This window comes from Rhinichthys klamathensis, unplaced genomic scaffold, assembly GCF_029890125.1.
Source record: "Rhinichthys klamathensis goyatoka isolate OS25496 unplaced genomic scaffold, OSU_Roscu_1.1 h1tg000497l_1, whole genome shotgun sequence".
Taxonomy (NCBI): Eukaryota; Metazoa; Chordata; class Actinopteri; order Cypriniformes; family Leuciscidae; genus Rhinichthys; species Rhinichthys klamathensis.
In genome coordinates, this window is record NW_026606980.1 from 603,085 (window position 1) to 618,583 (window position 15,499).

General features: G+C 37.4%; 1 protein-coding gene across 1 annotated transcript in view; it reads right to left on the reverse strand.

Annotated features, from left to right (window-relative positions):
• Positions 1-8,295: 8,295 nt before the first annotated feature.
• Positions 8,296-15,499, reverse strand: part of bard1 (BRCA1 associated RING domain 1) — a 38,399-nt gene continuing 31,195 nt past the window's right edge. Inside the window, 2 exon segments of the mRNA XM_056237770.1 lie at positions 8,296-8,708; positions 10,771-10,868. Coding sequence (XP_056093745.1) covers positions 8,373-8,708; positions 10,771-10,868 — 434 coding nt within the window. The 3' untranslated portion in view covers positions 8,296-8,372.

Below are 15,499 nucleotides of genomic sequence, written 5' to 3' on the forward strand. Positions count from 1 at the left end.
CACATTTTTTAACAGTATATATATATATATATATATATATATAAATAATAAAGTGTATAATAACTAATATGTCTATTCAAAGACGACAACAAAATCAGCGTCAGGCACATTCCAATCAAATATCATAGAAAATAAATATGTTAAATAAAACGGCTCCTCAATATTTAGCTTGACCTCCTCTTTCTGAAGATAAAGCACCTTCTTTCATTCATCATTTGTTAAATAAAACGTTGTCGTTTCAGGCAATATACTGTACCCTATTAATGGAAAGCATCCTCTAACGTTAAACCTGTGCAACCAACAAATCTCTACCGTAATGCAGTTTTCTCATCTGTTTGCAAAACCCTTGTTTTTCTCTCCCAAGCCCAAACAAGCACGCTTTCCTAAAGTCTAGCAGCTTGAACTTGTTATCTAAGCAATTAGCCATCCCACAACAGCCTACTTTAATTTTCCTTAATCAGGCAATATGCAGTGATAAATTACCCGCCTCTGCCCTCTGTGGTACTGCCCGGCAGACATGCAGCCCGGCACGCAGAGGGCTAAAACAAAGGAAGGAATCTGCATACAGTCTGGCGCTTCAAAGCCACTTCTTTTGATCTTCCGCGCATCCGTAACCTGGGCTCACGGCAATTTCGCTCGCAGCTTAGAAGGAAGATGTTGATCAACTGCACTTTGAGAAGCACTTAAACCAATAAGAACCTCTAGACAGACTCTGAGCCGCTTTCAGCCCACATTTGCTGATGATTTTTCTGTATCGTAACACATCTGTGCAGAGACCCATTACAGCACGACGTTAGCAAAGACCATCATTCGTCGGTTTAACTAATGCATAGCTTATAGACCCCCTTTAAAACAGGCACCCACCTCCGAGATTTCCTTTTTTCTTACTTTTCACAATGATGAATACCAGTCATTAATTCAATAGGAACTTCACCAAGCACCTGTGATTTATCATAGGTATTTTTTCCCCCTCCAAGAAAATTCAATGCCTTTAACCTTTTGGACTCTGTTTCTAAGCTCTGATGGATGAGCTACTTAATAACAGATCTGCAGATTTGGTAATGAGACGACAATGAATGCAATAGCGTGACCGCCAAAGGTGCTAGATATATATATATTGTCCTAGATATAAATATATATTCGCCCACTGCTTTTTACTTCATCTTTGGGGTCTCTTGTCTCTCTATAGCTCAAGGTAGAAGCCAAGACTTGTCCAATAAGCCAGCAAATCATTAGGTCTCAATTGAAATAATGAACCGTAAAAGTCTATAAATGACATATAGCGAATGACAAATGATTATTAAACAGTCCCGAGAGTCTTCTTCACACTGGACGTTTATTACAGCTCTGAGCATATAAAAAAAAACAGATGTTGTGTAGCAACATCTAACACAGAGACAGGATGATACTAAAAGAACAGATGAGTACACAAGCTGTCATGAGCAAGACTGTGAAGAACTAAGCACCAGACATGACCCACAGCTACAAGCAAAGCTCAGGCTTATGCGAGCGGGCGATCTTTTTGTTTCCGTGGGTTCTGTTTCTCTTTTTGTCCTAAGCCTGCCCATCCCAATGGATGCAAGGTGCTTACCTTTCCAAAATCACAGACTAGAGGAGGATTTCTGAGCTAAACTGCCCTCTGCTGTAGACTGATACATCTACTGTAGCACCAAAACTATAACATCAACAAGAGCTTCAAAGCACTGTGGGAAACTCATTCATTTAATTACTACACAATCTCAGATTACGATGTCATGATATATGGCTGTAAAAACTGACCAGATCACATTTCACCCTAAAAATCAAATATTGCGCAATGAAAATGATGACTATTTGGGGATCAATAAGGATTGGTTTTCAATGTGACATTGTTTTAAGTACCTTTACATGCACCAAATTCTCTATAACCAATCTGGACGTATTGTTTTTGAAGTTTTTTTTTGTATGTAGGCTACCATATTTTCTGGAATATAAGTCGACTAGAATTTGAAAAAATCACATTTTATTATTACATTCAGAAATAATGTAAAATATTGGTAAATAAAACTTTTACAAACACGATAAACCCGTATTTTAGTTCCCATCACAAAATCCCACAATAAATCCTTTCAAATGAATGGTAATTTCCATTCCATTATTCTCAAGGTTGAATCTTAATACATTAGTAAGTTTAAAGAAATATTTAATACTACTATTAATTTGGCCATTAAAGTATAAATATTGAATGTTAACATTTGTTAAAATCACTATAATTTATTTATTGCATTTATTGCATTGCAGTAAGAATTTAAGGAAGGGATTTGCTTAATTGACACAATAATATTGTATAAAATGACAACAAATCTTAATGGTGCTAAAAATGTGATTTGATGTTCTTTGTTTAAAATCGTTCTCTTTATTTTGTTGGTGAAATATGACCTGGACATGTTCTTTACACAATTTTTGTGAGAGTCACCCTAATATAATCAAAGTCTCAGCAGCTACTGAAACAAAACGTGTCCTGGAATTGTTGTACAGGATAAAACTCAGTGTTTCTTTTATATATATATATATATTTACCCTAAAAGTTAATTCAACTGGACAGCTGTTCATTGTTTCGGCATCATATCGCACATCATTGGACATGATGATGTGAGGTATCAGTGAAACTGTCATTTATTGATTATTTATTGACTGAAAGTCAGCCGTGGCACTTACAACTCCCATCTGTCCTCATGTATGATTTTTTCCCCTTACTGTTCTCTTTTGACAATCACATGGATTTCACAATGGCCAGGCCTGATGACGTGGAATACATCTCATTTGTACTTTCTCACAGCGTCTTTTCTCCTGATTCATAACAAAAGCTACAGTAATCCACTGAAGAAAGGACCGGCTTCATCTGTGAAAATATTGTGTTCTGCATCATGCTTCTAGAAAGACCTGATTCTTTGTGCACATGGCCTTCAATGTCTGTCAATGTCTCTACAATTCACTGTCAGTTTTGTAAAGGTGAACCATTGCTCTTTTTTTGAGACACTGACTAACTGTAGCTGGAAGCTGTGAAAGATTGTTCTTTTTTCTAAACAAAACTGTTATATGAACTTGTGCCTGAAAACAAACAAACAAACTGCATCTCTAATGGAAGAGGGGGAAAAATACTGTTAAACAATCAGCTTTTCTTACTGACGGGCACTGAGGGTCATTACGCTTAAAGAGACCGTTCACCCAAAAAACAGACAATTCTGTCATCATTTACTCACCCTCATGTTGTTGTTAAGTCATATGACTTGTATTCATTTTCAAATTGCGCACTTCCATGCAATTACAATGAATGAGGAGCTGAAGCTTTCAAGCTTCAAAAGGACCCCAAACTAAACCAACCAAAATATGTACAAGAGGTTTCAAGAGAGAAGTAATGTCTGATTTGCGAACAAATTATTCAGAAATTTTGAGTTAATCGGTTGGTCACGTAGGCAAAATCTTTCTGACTGATAAATTCACAATTCAGACAAATCTCTAGTCAGACTCACCATCTAAATAAAAGTGAATAAAAACAGAAGAAACAGTTGTAAAGGTTTGAAACAAGATGAGGGTGAGTAAATGACATAATTAGTATTTTCTGTGAACTACTCATTGAAAACTCATTTTACTCAATGATTATGTATCATTTAACAGTTATATTATTTAAGATTAAGAATTATTATTATTATTAATAATATTATTCCTATTATTTTATGGGACAGTACAAAGCCCAGGTGCCCTTCCTAATGTATAAACATGTAAATATCTCAAAGCGTTTAATGTGTATTCTGAATTCAGAGTTAGAAAGAGGATTCAAAACGTGTATTATTTATGAAGACAAAACTATTTTGTTAAATAGACTGAAAAAAGTGTTATTCAGTAAAAAAAAAAGAAAGCCGGTGTATGGATTTTTTTTCCCCTTCCCATCTTTTGTAAGCATATACAACCAGCTCATCTCCAACCAGATGCACAGAGCATCGCCGACACTTATGAGCAGTTCCTACATGCTGACAGGGCAGTATTTTATAACCAGCCATTCATTTACAGTGTGGAAACCTCACATTCCCTCTGTCACAGGGAGAGTCGGGCACATGCTCACTTTATTCTGCTACTGCTAAGAAAACAGACGCCACACTGAGGTCAAAGAGCAGTAAAGAGAGGAACTCAGACCATTACTGTAACTCCACCACAGGTTTACTCATCCATCATTGTCTAGGAAAGCATTAAAGTGCTGATACAAAAGGAGGAAGTGGCACAAAGAAATGCTAGAGCCCCCTAAAAGCTTTTGAAGAAGTGCAACTTTCATAATAAGTAGCAGAGAAAGTAGCCAGAACTGAATTTGCTTCCAATCCTGATGGACCAACACACATTAACATTCATGGAAAGCACTATTCACACACCATTTGTTCTCTAAACGATGTTTTGAGTTAAGTGTTATTCACACAGGACGTCTGTGATAGTGTTACATAAGCTCATGTGTCCACAAGATCATACATAATTAAGGGAAGAAATTAATTAAGGTGAGGATCTTACCTGATGCTTCTACTACTGAGGATCAGACTCTCTGTATTGATTTCATTTTCTTACATCAGATGGAGAATCAGCAGACAGCACTTGAACCGCCAACTGGCAAACAGCCTCAATAATGCAAAGGTTAGCTTAGCTACAATATTCGACAAGTAAAAATAAAAGGCACTACGGCTAGAAATGCATCTATGTTAATATTCTTCAATGCCAATACAGACCCAATATTAAAGGCAGGGTTTTTTGTTATGCTGGCTGAAAGTCTCTTCACATCCTGATAGCAGTCACTAAGTTAAGTGGTCTTAATGTATTTATATGTATATATATATATCGTCTGTGGAAGGCGCAGGACCATAAAATGTTCGTCCAATCATTGGTACGATTTCATAACTGCCGGTCAACGTATATTTCACACTACTCAGGCAGACATCACACATCATCAGCACGTTTCATGCTAGAGTTAGACAGACCTCAGACACCGAACACCGCAACCGAAACAGCAGACACCTTTTACAGTTCCTCCTGGACCCAAACAACGAGCTTATGCACCACACGCACCTACAAGGTTCACACCATAACTACCGTAATTTGGAAAAGATGGAAACCCGTGACGTTATACTCAGAGCGGTTTGTGACTCGAATATATGTTTTGATGGCAACACTATCAACGGCGAAATGAATCTGCAGCAGTCAGTTGGTACAGGTCATTATTATTGTAATGTTATGTGCTTTGAGACATGAGGTGGTTTAACACCGTCTCTCATGACGCTTTTGTTTGCTCCCTGCTGTACGTGTTCATGTGTTTCGAAGGCGGCGTGGTTTTGGAGACATTCCAGACATGCTTTCAAAGCTAGCTCGCTATTGCTAGCCTCTCTGAAAATTAACTACCCTACCTTTAAAATTCCATAATACTACTTTTGTCTAAATAAATTGAAACACTGAAATTAATCATTTAAAAAGTACAAGTAAATTTAGGTAAAACTAATTGTTATACTGTAATAATGGACATTCATTTCGAGAGTTTCTAAAGATTATATTTAACAGTTAAAATTATTTGTGTGTTTTAAATATTAAATTTAAGGCAGGGCCAAGGCTATGTGAAAATATGGACATGCACAACTGAGTATACGTAGAATGTTAATAAGATATACTATATTTATGAATATACAGCATTTAAAAAATGCTGATATCAGATATAGTGCATAAATATCCCTAGCATAACTACAGTATTGTGATAATGTATTATGTGTTATTTTAGTATAATTAAGATACCATTATATAATAGTTTGAATTAGAATTTATTTAATTTTTTTCCATTTTCATTAGAGTTAAAGATTTGGCAATGTTGTCGTGTTTTTGTCATTTTTATTAGTGTTAAAGGAGAACTCCGGCGCAAAATGAACCTTTGGTTTAATTACACATTGTTACCTAGTCAACCGTTATCTGAGATTTGTTTTCATGATTATCGAATGTAAATAGTTTTATCTCTAAAAACAGTTTAGCCTATAAAGCTAGTATAACGCTAGTATATTGGGCATAGTGTAATGACAAATAAAAATCGCTTGTTAATACCACTAAAAAGGCTGAAAATAGCCCCACACTAACACGGTAGCATAATGAGGGTCCCTACCTTCAAACCGAAGCATTGAGAACTTTGTCAGTGTCCAGACAGTTTAATAAGAAGATATTTTATACATACAGTCAACTTTGCATATACAGGCACAAGCCATCTTTGAAATACAGTCTTTACCAGTCGATCTACGAACGCCGATCCAAGCCTGCTGTTCGCGCTCACCTTATCACAACTTATAGCTCGTTCACATTCTCACCAGCGCACTTGGATCGGCGTTCGTAGATCGACTGGTAAAGGCTGTATTTCAAAGATGGCTTGTGCCTGTATACGCGAAGTTGACTGTATGTTTAAAATATCTTCTTATTAAACTGTCTGGACACTGACAAAGTTCTCAATGCTTCGGTTTGAAGGTAGGGACCCTCATTATGCTAGCGTGTTAGTGTGGGGCTATTTTAAGCCTTGTTAGTGGTATTAACAAGCGATTTTTATTTGTCATTACACTATGCCCTATATACTAGCGTTATACTAGCGTTATAGGCTAAACTGTTTTTAGAGATAAAACTATTTACATTCGATAATCATGAAAACAAATCTCAGATAATGGTTGACTAGGTAACAATGTGTAATTAGACCAAAGGTTCATTTTGCGCCGGAGTTCTCCTTTAAATAAAGTTAAACTATAAGAAAATGAAAATTAAAGTTTTTTATATCTTTTTTTTTTTTTATCACAAAAGTTTTTTATTATGGTTTTAGTTTTATTTGTATAATAACCCTGGTCAGAGGATGCCTGAGAAAAAAACTGTTGGTAACTTAATTAAATATTACCAAGGTTATGCAAGATACACATTTGAATCAGATGAGAACGAACCTCAAAAAGAAAAACTAGGCTATTCTGAAGACTAGACTTGAGACATTCTCTAACTGAAATCCAGTTAAGAATCATTCAATTCATATAGTGAAGAAAGCTTGTTTTGCAGCAGAACTACCCAGACATACAAAGAAGATCAATCTTCAGTAGTTCTGAGATTTATAACAGCCTGTTATTCATCAGCATCTGTTGGGTACTATAAGTCTAGGCGATAATTATAAAGTTAGATCTCCAACCGTTCCCTTTAATATAAATTCTGTCTAAAAAGATTATATTGGATGAATATAAAAGCCAGTGTTCATATTAAAGACATCTTCAGACATACTGTAAAACAAAAGCAACATAAGATCCAGCATAGCAAAAAACAATGCATAATGAGTAACTTTGCCCTCAGGATTGTAGCTGTCTGCACACATTGCTCTGTAAAAGTGCATTTGAAAGCTCTTGACTCTTAGTAGTGAGATGATAAAGTTTGCAAAGTCAGGTGTTAAGAGTTAAGGGTGCATGTTTCCCTCTACCCACAGGACCCTCAATACCCTCCAATTAATCACCCCACGAAACCCTGTCCACACCACTAATTGCCTCCCTCCACGTCCCTGCAGGACGAGGGCGAAGCAATTTAATGCAGCTCACAGCAATCAATAGCAATTAGGAGCATCCCTGACTAATCCCATTGAAAGCCGCGTCTTGGGAGATGGCCAAAGAGGACCAGAAATCTTTCATTTTTAACCCTTGCAGAAACGAGAAGCAAAGAAAACAAAAACTTGCTTGTTTGAAAGCCCCAAAGGTTTGAGAATGAATCGCTCTTTTTCTCTTCATTCATCTCTATGGATATTTTTTTTCCCCATCTAATCTAAATGCCACCTCATCATCTGTAGAGTCACAGAAAGCCAGAATCCCATTATCTGTCCTGGTCTATATGAATATCATTTGGTTTTTTTTTTTTTTAAACAAAAGCCATCTAAGCAATTAGCATTGCATTTTAAAGTCTGATGAAGAGGTAAGTTTTGTCTGGGGGAATATAAAACAAAATCCCATTAGATCTCTGAACGGTTGGCACACAAGTTGCGAGTCTGCTCCAAATAGGTCGTATCCTAACAATGGCAAACATTTAAATTTTTTTCTAGCTTTCGTAAGGCATAATTTGACAGAGAAAAAAAGAACAAGCACAATAGACTCTAAAAAGCATGCAAATACTTTCTCGAGAGATTTGCCACGTGACTTGAATCTTCAGGGGATAGTCAGGCCCTTTATTTTGCCTCGCATACAAAAGCTTGATGAAAACAGAGCAATTATAATGTCTCTATCTTCAGATACCGATAAAAACGAATTTCTTTTATGCAGATAATAGGTTTTATTTGATGTCATGAAGTTGAAACAGTTGTACAGCAAGGATATGTTGGTCTAGGGCTCCGGCACAGGCAGGAGCTGGAAGGCAGCTATGCAGCCCAGAAGCCACGTGGATGGAGCCGACCACACCTTACCTACTCGGACCTTCTGGGGTTTGTAGGAGTTCTGAGGATCATATAAGATATACTGGGTGCAGAGAATCTGGTCTGAACCTGGCTGAGCGTGGTAGGCCGCTGCGCTCAGGGTTTGCGTGACATCACTGTCAGGCTTGGGCTGGCGATTCAGAAGCTGACCTCCTCCTGCTTTCACTAACTGAAGGAGCTCATGTTTAGGCGGTTTGAAGAAGGAGCCCAGCATGTAGAAGAAGCAGCCATCAAAGAGTGGAGGCAGCTAAAGATGTATGAGAAAAGGAGAACAATTTAGTACATAAAGCATCAATAAAATACCTGAGTAATCAGTGAAGACATCCTAAAATGGCCTGCGTTGTAATTATTGGCATTTTGTTGAGCCTTTGCCATTTTGATAGTGGAAGTGACAGGACATTATTGGAAAAAAGAGGGAGAAAGCTGACTGGGTCCCACAACGCGCCAGATTTGAACCCACAATTCCCATGAGCAACAAAGCTCAATGTCTCTGAAGTGTGCGAACTGCCAAGTCACAATTCAGACAGAAATATTAGCATTTTTAAAGGTGATGCATGAACACTGGTCATCATTTTTCACCAATACATTTCCAAGAGTGTTCCAGTCTTTTATATAGAAATGTCTAGCTGTTTAAAAATGTTATGTCCCTGATTATACCATGACCACAGAAACCCTTAAAATAGAGCGCTTCACAACTAAAAGGGTAACTAACTACCTGCCATAAAGAGATAAAAGCAGGTGTAAAGAAAGTGCTACATTATGGTTCAGCGAAAATCTGAGCCACTTTCGATGCCATTAATGAAAGCATCTGGCAGGTCATCTGGGGTTAAGTGACAGGCTTCTGCTCTGGTGTGGTCTGGATGGTTCTGGGACAATGCCAGCTCAGGGGAGCTGTAAGATGCCTGTAAGATGTGGGTCACTGGCACACACTTGTTGAGAGGTCAACACGCTTGTCTCAGGTCATTACAGTTGCACGATAACCAGGACACACTTGCAATTTCACACAAAAAACTGCACAATTCATCAAATGGAACACATTCTTTCCATTTGCTTTTCCTGCAACTAAAAAAAAAAAAAAGAAATTAACCATTTTATACAGCAAGGATGAATTAAATTGATCAAAAGTGACACAAAAGACTTCTACAAAAAAAAATTATATACTTGAAATGAATGTATATTTGAAAAAAACGTTCTATTAATCAAAAAATCTGTATCGTGGTTTCCACAAACCTGCCAAATCAGCAATTTAGAATGATTTCTGAAGGACCATGTGACACTGAAATTCAGCTTTACCATCACATGGATAAATTACATAATAAAAATGGTTCAATAAATGTTAAAATATAGTGCTTGGTGAGCACTAGATTTCTTTAAAAAAGCATTCATAAAATCCCAAACTTTTGGTTTGTAGTGTATGTATTGATATTCTATACATCAATTTTTTTTCTCTCCAATATATACTGTATATATGCACCAATATACCAATTTACAGTAATAAACTTCCATAATTACCCACATATTTTTACCAAAATATTCAATACCTTCTGTGATCATTTTCAAGTGATAAGGCAAAATCATCAAATCAGAGTTTGAATCTGAATTTATTCTAACTCGCCCTCTCAATCAGCATTTTTGCTACTGAAGTTTAATCAGAAGTGCAATTAAAACATCTTAATACGGACGTAATAAATCGCAAGTAATTAGACAAGGAATGCATCCGCAGCTGGCCTTCAGAAACCATCATGGACAAATAGAATGTAAAGCCATTTCCATGTTTACAAATGTTGCTTAATTTTACATAACCATCAAAATCATCAAAAATGTATTGTGAAAACATCACCTCGCCCTACCACGCATCCAAAACCCTGCGTTTTTTATGTTAAATGACTGCAAAGATGCTGCTATTAAACTGCGTCACGAGTCTTCTTAGCAATCGGAGCAGAACAGCAAGCTTGGCTTCTTTGCTGCATTGCATTTAAGCAGTACACCGTGGCCTAGGGAGATCACCAGTGCCCTATATTGTCTCACAATGCACAGACCTCTCAGAAAGTCACAAGTGTGTTGCCTCCCTTTGAATTCCCTGTCCTCGAGGAAGTGCGTGGCTTTCTAAACAAGCCACAACCCATAGCACAGTCAGTAATAAAAGCCAAGCCAGCCTGAGGAGAACAGATCAACATGGCAGATTGACAATGAGAGACCATTAAAGAGCAGGACCAGGAGAGGGTTTCACTCAGCCATTATTCCTCCTCTCTGGAGAGGAAAATGTGTCGATAACTGTTAGACCCTTCACATGTTGGCCTGTCACTCACCAGGCTGCCTCTGTTCGCACGGGCACGCAGGGGGCCGTCACCTGCCTCGTACTCGCTCTCCCCGACCCAGCTGCCTGCCTGAAGGCTACAACACACCCCTGGAAAAGAGATTGAGAGTAAGAGAGCGAAACATTACAGATCAACTTAGCAGCTATACATCCGCATTTTAAAGGGATAGTTGACCAGAAATTAAAATTCTGTCATTATTTACTCACCCTCATTTTAAAACTGTATGCTATTTTTTCTTCTGTGGAATATAAAAGGAGTTATTTTGAAATAAAAATTCTCACACAAAGATATTGTATGGCTACATAATACTTAAAATATAGTGGCTAATACATTTTTTATAGTTCTTTTACTGTGGCTAATACATTTATTATAGTTCTTTTACTATGTTTTTGGTCTGTTTTGAAGAATGAGTCAAATGGAAAAAAGCTGCCCCCTTTTTTGTTTGATGGGGGAAGAAAAAAAGCACAAGGGCGAGAAAATAAAGACAGATTTTTCATTTTTCGGGTGAACTTCTAAGTGTAAAAGTTTGAAGGCAAATATGTACAACAGCAGTGATGCAACGTGCACTTAAATTCTGCAAGTCTTATGCTGTATTTTACAACTTTCACTTGGGAAAATTAACAGAGCAGGACAAGATTTTCAGGGCAGGAGACGCACACCTAGAGGGGATGATCTCTCATTTTCTCTCTTATTCATTTCTGTCAGGTAAAATTCTTCACAAAACGTCTTCAGCACAATATACTACAAGTGATCTCTCTGCTGCACAAGGCTGTCCAAAAAAAAAAACAGCTTCTGCTTCACACACATAAAAAACAAATCCTCCATCACAAGCCTTTTTCTCCTGCTGAACTTGTTTACAACTATTTGATAGCGTTCTGCTCGGTTTGCCCTAGTTGTATGTCTGGCTGAAATGGCTCTTTCTTGACTGAAGAGCTCTAGAGTAACAGGCAGCTATTGCCTGTTGTTCCAATGAGAATGACAGAAAAAGGACAAGGGGAATAAATGAGCACCTTGTAGAGCATCTAAAAATATTTATGAAGCCATTTAAGAGAAGAGCGAAGATGCTAGCTCAATCACTCATTGGCTTCTCTAACTGAAAGGCTGTCTTATATGCCTTTATATTGAAACAGGGTTATAAGAGTTTGCCATTTGCCTTTATTTTAATAATATTATAAATATACTTTTGTGTGTGTGTGTTTATATATATATATATATATATATATATATATATATATATACACTCACCGGCCACTTTATTAGGTACCCCATGCTAGTAACGGGTTGGACCCCCTTTTGCCTTCAGAACTGCCTCAATTCATCGTGGCATAGATTCAACAAGGTGCTGGAAGCATTCCTCAGGGAGTTTGGTCCATATTGACATGATGGCATCACACAGTTGCCGCAGATTTGTCGGCTGCACATCCATGATGCGAATCTCCCGTTCCACCACATCCCAAAGATGCTCTATTGGGTTGAGATCTGGTGGCTACAATTTGCAAGAGCTCACCAAAATTGAACAGTTGAAGACTGGAAAAATGTTGCCTGGTCTGATGAGTCTCGATTTCTGTTGAGACATTCAGATGTTAGAGTCAGAATCTGGCGTAAACAGAATGAGAACATGGAACCATCATGCCTTGTTACCACTGTGCAGGCTGGTGGTGGTGGTTTAATGGTGTGGGGGATGTTTTCCTGGCACACTTTAGGCCCCTTAGTGCCGATTGGGCATCGTTTAAATGCCACGGCCTACCTGAGCATTGTTTCTGACCATGTCCATCCCTTTATGGCCACCATGTACCCATCCTCTGATGGCTACTTCCACCATGTCACAAAGCTCTAATCATTTCAAATTGGTTTCTTGAACATGACAATGAGTTCACTGTACTAAAATGGCCCCCACAGTCACCAGATCTCAACCCAATAGAGCATCTTTGGGATGTGGTGGAACGGGAGCTTTGTGCCCTGGATGTGCATCCCACAAATCTCCATCAACTGCAAGATGCTATCCTATCAATATGGGTCAACATTTCTAAAGAATGCCACGTAGAATTAAGGCAGTTCTGAAGCGAAAGGGGGTCAAACACAGTATTAGTATGGTGTTCCTAATAATCCTTTAGGTGAGAGTATATATATATATATATATATATATATATATATATATATATATATATATATATATATATATATATATATATATATATATATATATATATGTGTGTTTGTGTGTGTGTGTGTGTGTGTGTATTTATGTATATTAATATATATATATATATAATAAAAAATAAACTATTTTAAACAAATTAAATTAAAATGAATATATATTAAAAATTATATATGCACACACACACACACACACACACACACACACACACACACACACACATATAAAAGGTCAGTAAGATTTATCTTAGAAACATTATTATAATTTTGTAACATTATAAATGTCTTTACTGTTACTTGTAAATGTATTTCAATTTCAAATAAATGCTGTTCTTTTGTACATTCTATTCATCAAAGACAACAACTATTAGTGGCCAAATCTTCACACCACAAACTGACAAACACATATTAACAGCAAACACACACACTCTCCCCATCCTTCTCTCTGCTCTCGGGGGAAGAAGTCTCCAAACTCATCCTTTCCAATCACCCTAATTCCTGTCTGCTTGATCCTATCCCCACTCATCTCCTTCAAGCCATTTCTTCTTCTGTTGTACCTGCACTTCACACTGGTACCTTTCCCACAGCATTTAAGCAGGCTCAGATAACCACTGCTTAACCCCTAAACCGGCAACATCCATCACAGGATACATACTCTTTAATCTCTTGTAGAATGCATGAGAAAGAATTTTTCATCCAGTTCTGTTATCATTATCATAGTTGAGTCTGTTTGTAGTATGTGGGTATGTGTAAAATTTGACTTGGTTCAAATTTTATGTGCTCATTTTTTTTGATCATCAGTAGAAATCTTGTTCCAGGAACGGGGCCCTATAGGGAATATCATTATAGGCTCCATGTACACAGTCCCCTTTCTCAATCTATGTATTCTGAGTTAAAAAATTGTGCAAATGTTAATATTCCCATATAACACTGACATTATTAAGCTCAGTTAACTCCATCTTTGCATTTTTACTGCAGGGTTTCACACGGCTAATTTTATTTTAGAACAGGGGTAATCAACCCTGCAGGACAGTGGACCTCAAGGGCTAGAGTTGCCCTTAGGTTGAAGATAAAACAATTCAGCTCGGTAAAAATACAAGAAATGTGTATGCCTCAATTTTAGGACACTTAGAAATATAATACATGCAATATATTTATCATATTAATTTTTTTTGCAACAAATAAATCATAGAAATATTGATGACTGGCTTTTTTATACCATAATAGGGCAATGTATCTATATATATGTTTTACTAAATTTCAGATGATATAAAGTGACATGAAATTACTTTTTGTTGATCATTTTCCACTCTTGCCTGTTTAAGGGTTAAGAAACCCACTCTAAATCCAGCACTTTTAGAAAACTACAGACCGGTATGCCTTCTTCCATTCATTGCTAAGACACTTGAGAAAGTCACGTTCAAGCAAGTCTCTACCTTTCTCACACAGAACAACCTCCTGGACAATGACCAGTCTGGTTTCAAAAGCGGCCACTCAACCGAGACTGCCTTGATCTTGGTTATTGAAGCTCTGCGACTGGCAAAAGCAGCTTCCAAATCATCAGTACCACTCATCTTACTGGATCTGTCTGCTTCTTTTGACATGGTTAACCACCAGATCCTTCTGTCAACCCTCATGACAATGGGAATCTCACTCCAGTGGTTCAAGTCTTACCTCTCAAGTAGGTCCTTCAGGGTGTCTTTGAAGGGTGAGTGGTCCAAGTTGCAACATCTAGCTACTGGGGTGCCTCAGGGCTCAGTGCTTGGACCACTTCTCTTCTCCATCTACCAATTGTTTTCTTGTTTTGTAAATAAATTGGTTTAATGTTTGAAGAATTTGTTGTTTGCCTCTTTTATGTTGTGGTATATGAGCCAGCCGTAACAGACATCACTAGGATCTGTCATTCAGAAACCTGGCTTTTCCTATGCTGAGGACATACAACTCTACCTTTCATTACAGCCAGATGATCCGATGGTAGCTGCCCGCATCTCAGTCTACATGACAGACATTTATTGCTGAATGAAGGACCACCACCTTCAACTCACCCTTGCAAAGACAGAACAGCATGTGATCTCAGCCAACCCAACACTACATCATAACTTCTCCATTCAGCTAGGTTCGTCATCCATAACTCCTTACAGGACAGTCAGGAACCTCGGAATTTTAAAATGATTTTTATAATTTTTTAACGTTATTAACATTATTATTAACATAAAATAAGCATGACCTTAAGTTTGCTTTTCAACCCTTTTAATTTTAATTCAGTCAATTAAAATGTTGTTCATTAAATATTTTCATACTATTTTCATATACAAAAATACTAATATAGAATAAAATAAACGCAATACCAAGTGCAAACGGGTCAGGAATGAAAATCAAATTGGTGGGGTGACCAACCATTTTTGTCCACATCCCACTGTAGTCTCTTATCGTAATGGAATAACCCACTTTAGATTAAAACTTTGCATTCCGTTGTGGAATTGTGCCACTGAGCCATTAGCAGGATTAGTATTCCTGCATCCAAAGTGTCACTGTGTATCGCTATCTCTATAACCAGCCAATC